At 42.5% G+C, this 8,428-nt stretch overlaps 1 protein-coding gene across 1 annotated transcript in view; it reads left to right on the top strand.

Moving 5' to 3' along the window:
- LOC111972755 (microtubule-associated protein 4) overlaps positions 1-8,428 on the top strand; it is a 171,365-nt gene that overhangs the window by 143,991 nt on the left and 18,946 nt on the right. The window contains exon 12 of the mRNA XM_023999822.2: positions 839-901. Within this exon, the coding sequence (XP_023855590.2) occupies positions 839-901 (63 nt within the window). The remainder of the gene's footprint in view (positions 1-838; positions 902-8,428) is intronic.

An 8,428-nucleotide genomic window follows, 5' to 3' on the forward strand; every position in this document is an offset into this window, starting at 1 on the left:
GTAACTGGTCCCAGCTAGTAACTGTGCCACCTAGTAACTGGTCCCAGCTAGTAACTCGTACCCAGCTAGTAACTGGGTCCCAGCTAGTAACTGGTCCAGCCTAGTAACTGGTCCCAGCTAGTAACACTGAGTTCCCAGCTAGTAACTGGTCCAGCTAGTAACTGGGCCACCTAGTAACTGGTCCCAGCTAGTAACTGGTCCCACCTAGTAACTGGGCGTCCCAGCTAGTAACTGGTCCCACCTAGTAACTGGTCCCCTAGTTGTAAAACTGGTCCCAGCTAGTAACTGGTCCACCTGTAACTTGGTCACCACCTAGTAACTGGTCCCACCTAGTAACTGTCCAGCTTGTCTTCTATTTTAATTCAAAATGTTACCCAGTTAACCTCAGTAACTCTGTGACTTCCTCCATAAATCTCCATTTGATTCCAATGACCATCTTGCATCCATCCTGACATTCCACCCCATTCTCTGAATCTAACCTCTGTACAACTTCACCTCTCACTTCCTTTTTCCTGTCTGTCCCCTTTACTATAGCTTTCACTTCTACTGTCAAGTGTCAACATGATGAATAACCAAGTCGCAATGTTGGAATAACCAATAACCAATGTTGAAAGAGAATATGGTTCCACATGTTGAGCGATGGACCCCAAACTGCATGTGCCCAGTAACACAGGCATACATGTTCTCTGAAATAAACGCAGCCCTGCTGTTTTGGATACATCCTCAAAATAGAGGAGGTAGTCCTGCAGCCCCCTCTCCTCCCTCCCTTCCTCTCTCCACCCCTCCGTTGGTTTTCCTGTGTGTAGTATTGACCCAAGGTGGGCCCTTGTCTCCCCAGGTCTCTGGCAGGAGCGACGCCCTGGTCCAAGGCTCCTCCTCCAAAGAGACCAGCCAGGCCAAAGTGGAGTTCACCCCCATCTCTCACCCCCATCTCCCTTACCCTCTGTTTACTACCATCTGTTTACTATCCTCTGTTTACTACCTTCTGTTTTACTACTCTCTCTCTACTACTCTCTGTGTTACTACTCTCTGTTTACTACTCTCTGTTTACTACTCTCTGTTTACTACTCTCTGTTTACTACTATCTGTTTACTATCCTCTGTTTACTACCCTCTGTTTACTACCCTCTGTTTTACTACCCTCTGTTTACTACCCTCTGTTTACTACTCTCTTTACTACTCTCTGTTTACTACTCTCTGTCTTACTTCTTACTACTCTATGTTTACAACTCTGTTACTACTGTTCTCTTACTCTCTGTTTACTACTCTCTGTTACTACTGTCTCTCTTACTCTTTGTACTACTCTCTGTTTACTACTCTATGTTACGACTTGTTTACTACTCTCTCTCTTACTCTCTGTTTACTACTCTCTGTTTACTACTGTCTCTCTTACTCTCTGTTTACTCTCTCTGTTTACTACTCTCTCTACTCTGTTTACTACTCTCTGTTTACTACCTCTCTTACTCTCTGTTTACTACCTCTGTTTACACTCTCTCTCTTACTCTCTGTTTATACTCTCTTTTACTACTCTCTGTTTACTACTCTCTGTTTACTACTCTCTGTTTACGACTCTCTGGTTTACTACTCTCTCTCTTACTCTCTGTTTACTACTCTCTGTTTACTACCCTCTGTTTACTACTCTCTGTTTACTACTCTCTCTCTACTCTCTGTTACTACTCTCTGTTACTACTCTCTGTTTACTACTCTCTCTCTTACTCTCTGTTTTACTACTCTCTGTTTACTACTGTCTCTCTTTACTCTCTGTTTACTACTCTCGTTCTACTTACTCTCTGTCTTCTACTCTCAGTTTACCACTCTCTGTTTACTACTCTCTCTACTCTTTTACTACCCTCTGTTTACTACCCTCTGTACTCGTACTTCTACCTCTGTTTACTACTCTCTGTTTACTACCCTCTTCTCTGTTTACTACTCTTGTTTACTACTCTGTCTTACTATTTCTACTCTCTGTTTACTACTCTCTGATTTACTTTACTCTCTGTCTATACTCTCTGTTTACACTTCTGTTTACTACTCTCTGTTTACACTCTCTTCTACTCTTGTTTACTACCCTCTGTTTACTTACCCTCTGTTTACTACCCTCTGTTACTACTCTCTGTTTATACTCTGTTTACTACTCTCTGGTTTACTACTCTCTGTTTACTACTCTCGTGTTTACTACCTCTGTTTACTACTCTCTCTTACCCTCTGTTTACGCCCCTCGTTTACTACCCTCTGTTTACTATTCTCTGTTTACTACTCTCGCTCTTACCCTCTGTTTACTACTCTCTGTTTACTACTCTCGTTTACTACCCTCTGTTTACTACCCTCTGTTTACTACTCACTGTTTACTACTCTCTGTTTACTACTCTCTGTACTACTCTCTCTCTTTATTTGTCTCTATCCTCTTGTCATTGTCTTCTAAAGTGTATGTCATATCTCCTCCATTCTTCCCCAAGCTGTTCATATCTCCTCCATTCTTCCCCAAGCTGTTCATATCTCCTCCATTCTTCCCCAAGCTGTTCATATCTCCGCCTTCTGTTTGTTATTGAAAACATTGCGGTTTTACCGTTTTTTTTTGTTGCCACATTTCATTCTTCACACACATAAACACATGCAACTCACTCATTTCTCTGATTGTCCCTCATTCACTGCATGGACTGATGTACTGCTGTCTAAAAGTAGAATGAACAAGTGACTGACCGACCACACTGTTCTGACCGACCACACCGGAGTTTTCCATTGTGAGAATGAAGCCTGAAAAGAGAGTCATGATTCACTGGTGTGACCTCACAGTGGACTGCACACCAGTGTGTTTACAGCCAGACAGCTCTCACCAGTGGACTGCACACCAGTGTGTTTACAGCCAGACAGCTCTCACAGTGGACTGCACACCAGTGTGTGACAGCCAGACAGCTCTCACAGTGGACTGCACACCAGTGTGTTTACAGCCAGACAGCTCTCACAGTGGACTGCACACCAGTGTGTTTACAGCCAGACAGCCTCACGTGGACTGCACACCAGTGTGGTTTACAGCCAGACAGCTCTCACAGTGGACTTCACACCAGTGTGTTTACAGCCAGACAGCTCTCACAGTGGACTTCACACCAGTGTGTTTACAGCCAGACAGCTCTCACAGTGGACTGTGCACCGTGTGTTTACAGCCAGACAGCACTCACAGTGGACTACACACCAGTGTGTTTTACAGCCAGTGACAGCCAGCTCACAGTGGACTGTGCCACCAGTGTGTTTACAGCCAGACAGCTCTCACAGTGGACTACACACCAGTGTGTTTACAGCCAGACAGCGCTCACAGTGGACTGTGCCACCAGTGTGTTTACAGCCAGACAGCACTCACAGTGGACTACACACCAGGTGTTTACAGCCAGACAGCCTCCACAGTGGCTGTGCACCAGTGTGTTTACAGCTAGACCAGCGCTCACAGTGGACTACACACAGTGTGTTACAGCGCAGACAGCTCTCACAGTGGACTGTGCACCAGTGTGTGTTTACAGCCAGACAGCGCTCACAGTGGACTACACACCAGTTGTTACAGCCAGACAGCTCTCACAGTGGACTGTGCACCAGTGTGTTTACAGCCAGACAGCTCTCACAGTGGACTACACACCAGTGTGTTACAGCCAGACAGCGCTCACAGTGGACTGTGCACCAGTGTGTTTACAGCCAGACAGCTCTCACAGTGGACTACACACCAGTGTGTTTACAGCCAGACAGCTCTCACAGTGGACTGTGCACCAGTGTGGTTACAGCCAGACAGCGCTCACAGTGGACTGTGCACCAGTGTGTGTTTACAGCCAGACAGCGCTCACAGTGGACTACACACCAGTGTGTTTACAGCCAGACAGCTCTCACAGTGGACTGTGCACCAGTGTGTTTACAGCCAGACAGCGCTCACAGTGGACTACACACCAGTTGTGTTAAGCCAGACAGCTCTCACAGTGGACTGTGCACCAGTGTGTTTACAGCCAGACAGCTCTCACAGTGGACTACACACCAGTGTGTTTAAGCCAGACAGCGCTCACAGTGGACTGTGCACCAGTGTGTTTACAGCCAGACAGCTCTCATCTTTCTGGAGTTTATCATCAACGTGAGAAATTGTGGCAGCGGACCACAGCAAAGAAACAAGCGTTTAAAATACAACCGTTCCGATTCATGTTGTATTTTAGGTTTCACCTCAAAAAACACAGTGGAGTGATTATGGAGAATGGATGAACGGTAAATGGGATACCAGATGGGATGGCGTACCCTTGGAGGGGAGACATCCCTGGTAGACTCCTCACAGACTTCATACAGTAACACAAGGCTCAATCCAGAGCCAGAGAGGCGGGAGTCCATATTGACAATGATTGCTTGACAGCAATACAATATATATCCTGGACGGATGGTTTTTGAATGTGGGCCCTCCATAGTGTTCAATGCCCTGAGACAAGAGTCGTTGCCGAGGGCTGTTTTAATCATTATGTGTTTCTGAGTTCTGCTCAGTCACACTCTACTAAATCTCCATAATTACCACATTGATACCCACCAGGTCTCCTATGGCTGTCAAGGGATCTGAGCTTAAACCTCCGACTGCTTAGTGTCTGCTTTTTGTTAAACTATCTTTGTGGGGACCAGAATTCCTCTCACTAGAAATAGTAAACCATAAACATTTGACAAGTGGGACATTTTTTCCAGGCCCCACAAGGTAAAAAAAATATATATTTTAGGCTTTAGGGTTAGTTAAGTTACAATTAAGGTTAGAGTGGAGAATTAAGGTTAGGTTTGGATTTACCGGCTAGGTTTAGGTTTAGGGTTTACATTAAGGTTAGGTTAATAATTAAGGTCGGGTTAGATTTAGGGTTAGGGTTAGGGAAATAGGATCTTGGATGGGAATCAATTATTTTGGTCCCCACAAGGGGGGCGGGGGGGGTGTGTGTGTGGTGTGTGTGTGTGTTGTGTCTGTGTGTGTGTGTGTGTGGTGTGTGCCCTGTGTTGTGTGTGTTGTGTGTCCTTTGGTTAAAACTGCAGCACCAAGGGGTGGGTTGCCGAGTGATTCTAACAAAAATGTTTCTTAGTGAACCAGCATGAAGTTTTGTCGATGTCCTGTCTAAATCTAAGTAGTGGGTTCGTTAGTACTAAATTCATATTGTCACACTATGATTATCGGTCTATTGTGCTAACAAGTATGAATGTCTCAATATGGCTGGATTCATCAGAGTTGGACTATTAAAAACAAACAGTGACGTCATTCCCTTAAGACCATTAAAAGGGCATATCAAATCAAATCCAATTGTATTTGCACATACCCCGAATACAAATAGGCATTTCGCACACCTGCAATAACATCTGCTCTAATCACGTGTATGTGACCAATAAGAATATGATTTGACCCTACCGTGAACGCTTACTAGCAAGCCTTAAACCAACAATGCGGTGCATAGCATACATAGTAATATACATAGCAATATACATAGTTAAATATACATAGCAATAACATAAGCAATATACATAGCAATATGCATAGCGATATACATAGGCAATATACATAGCCAAGTATAATAGCAATTATACATAGCATATGCATAGCGATAATACATAGCGATATACATAGCGATATGTATAGCAATTAACAGGAGCAATATACATAGCAATATACATTAGCAAATATACCATCTTCAATATACATAGCAATATACATAAGCAATATACATTTCAATATGCATAGCAGATATCATAGCAATATACATTAAGCAATATGTATAAGCAATATACATAGCAATTATACATAGCAATATGCAAGGCAATATACATAGCGGAAACATAGCAATATGTATAGCAATATACATTAGCAATCATACATAGCAATATGTTAGCCAATTATACAGAGCATATACATAGCAATATACATAGCATGATATACATTCAATATACATAGCAAATATTACCATAGGCAATATTACATAGCAATATACCATAGCGAATACATAGCGATATGCATAGCGTATACCATAGCCGATATACATAGCAATAGTATAGCAATATGGACATAGCGAGAGTTATACATACAATATACATTTCAATTGCATAGCAATACATAGCGAATATACATAGCCAATATACATTTCAATATACATGTAAGAATATACATAGCAATATACATAGCGATATACATTAGCGATATGCATACAAATATACATTAGCGATATACATAGCAGACTATGTATGAGCAATATGCATAGCAATATACATAGCAATATACATTTCAATATGTATAGCGATATACATACGATTAACTAGCAATATGTTAGCAATATACATAGCAATTAACATAGCAATATACATTTCAAATATAATAGAATATACAAGCAATACTACATTTCAATAGTACATAGCAAGTATTGACCATACTATACATAGCAATATACATTTCCAATATACAATAGCAATTGCATTAGCAATATACATAGCAATATACAGAGCGATATAGGCATAGCGATTATACATAGCAATATACATAGCAATATTACATAGCAATATACATAGCGATATACATAGCCAATATGTATAGCAATATACATAGCAATATACATAGCAATATACATTTCAATATGCATAGCGATATACTTAGCGATATAATAAGCAATATGTATAGCAAATATAATAGCAATATACATAGCCAATTATACAAGCAATATACATAGCAATATACATTTCAATATACATAAGCGATATGCACCACAGTTCTTGTAATTAGCCACTCGTAACAACACAAGTAGGTTAGCAACAACATACAATTATACAGGAGAACCATGCCCTATCATTAAATTACACATCCCATTTAAAGATGGGCCTGTTTTCAATACTGCAGTAATGTGCAGCCTGCCTCCAAAGGCAGGTGTGGAATGTGGGAACCCGCTATGTTGACTTTAAACGACCCTCTGTGTGTGGCCCTCTAAGATGTTTCTGCACACTTCTCTTCCTTCCTGGTCACAGCACTATCCCGACCTCCCTCTAACCTTAACACCCCCACAGGTGACCCTACCGCTTCCTCTCTGCGCCCCTCACCTACTGCATGTGAGTTTCGTAGGCTTCAGGATTGTCATCCAAAAGGCGCCTGGACTTCAGCCCAGCGTCACCCTCACGCTTGGGTTCCAAGGACATATCAAAAGCAATCGTTCCTGGTGGTGAGAGGTTAAGTAACCGGATTGCAGCTTAGCTTCAATGGCCCCCAACCCCAACACGACCGACCGCACGTCATGGACCAAATAAATACTCGGGGGGTTTATTTAATTAGTCTACTGAAGCCTCCACTGGGAACAGGTCTGAGACCAGCTTGAACTAGGACTTGATACAAAAAGAATACACTCCCGCCCGTTTATTGTAGACTTTTCGGTTGGAGACCTTTTCAAGAACTGACTCAAATGAATCTGATCACTGTCCTACATTTGACAATTATTTTTTTCAGATTCTGTCTAGGGTTTTCTTAGGAAATGCCTACAGTGCTGCCCCCTTTTGGCACTGGCACGTCATTCGCCTGAACGCAATGTATATATATATATATATTTATTAAATGTATATACATTTTTTTACTATTCTTTTCTCACCAATTTCAATTCTTTCCTCATCGCTGCAACTTCCTGCATCTCCGCGCGTCCTCCGAAACATGATCCGCCTACCACACCCCTACATCCGCCAGCTGATCCTAAGAAGGTCAGCCCGCACCAATGTGTCGGCAGGGGGAAACACCGTTTCAACTGCGGACTGAGGTCAGCTGCAGGCACCCGGGCTTCGCCACAAGAGGCGCATAGAAGCCGATGAGCAAGTTAAATCCCCAATCTCTCTCTTTTATAGCAATATACATAGCAATATACATAGCAATATACATAGCAATATACATAGCAATATACATTTCAATATACATAGCGATATCACCACAGTTCTTGTAATTAGCACTCGTAACAACACAAGTAGGTTAGCAACAACATACAATATATAACAGGAGGAACCATCCCTATCATAATACAATCCCATTTAAAGATGGGCCTGTTTCAATACTGCAGTAATTGAGCATCCTCAAAGGGCAGGTGTGGATGTGGGACCCGCATGTGTGACTTAAACGACCTCTCTGTGTGTGGCCTCTAGATGTTTCTGCACACTTCTCTTCCTTCCTGGTCACAGCACTATCCCGACCTTCCCTCTAACCTTAACCCCCACGGTGACCCTACTCTTCCTCTCTGCCTGCTATGCTGTGTTTGTAGGTTCAGATAGTCTCCAAAAAGCTGGACTTCAGCCACGTCACCTCACGCTTGGGTTCCAAGGACAATATCAAGCATGTTTCAGGATTCTGTTCTACAAGTCTAAGGATAAATGCTAATGGTGCTGACAATTCCCTTTTGGCGTGTGGAAGTTCATTTTGCTCGTTGAACGCAACT

Source organism: Salvelinus sp. IW2-2015, linkage group LG14 (genome assembly GCF_002910315.2).
Source record: "Salvelinus sp. IW2-2015 linkage group LG14, ASM291031v2, whole genome shotgun sequence".
NCBI lineage: Eukaryota > Metazoa > Chordata > Actinopteri > Salmoniformes > Salmonidae > Salvelinus > Salvelinus sp. IW2-2015.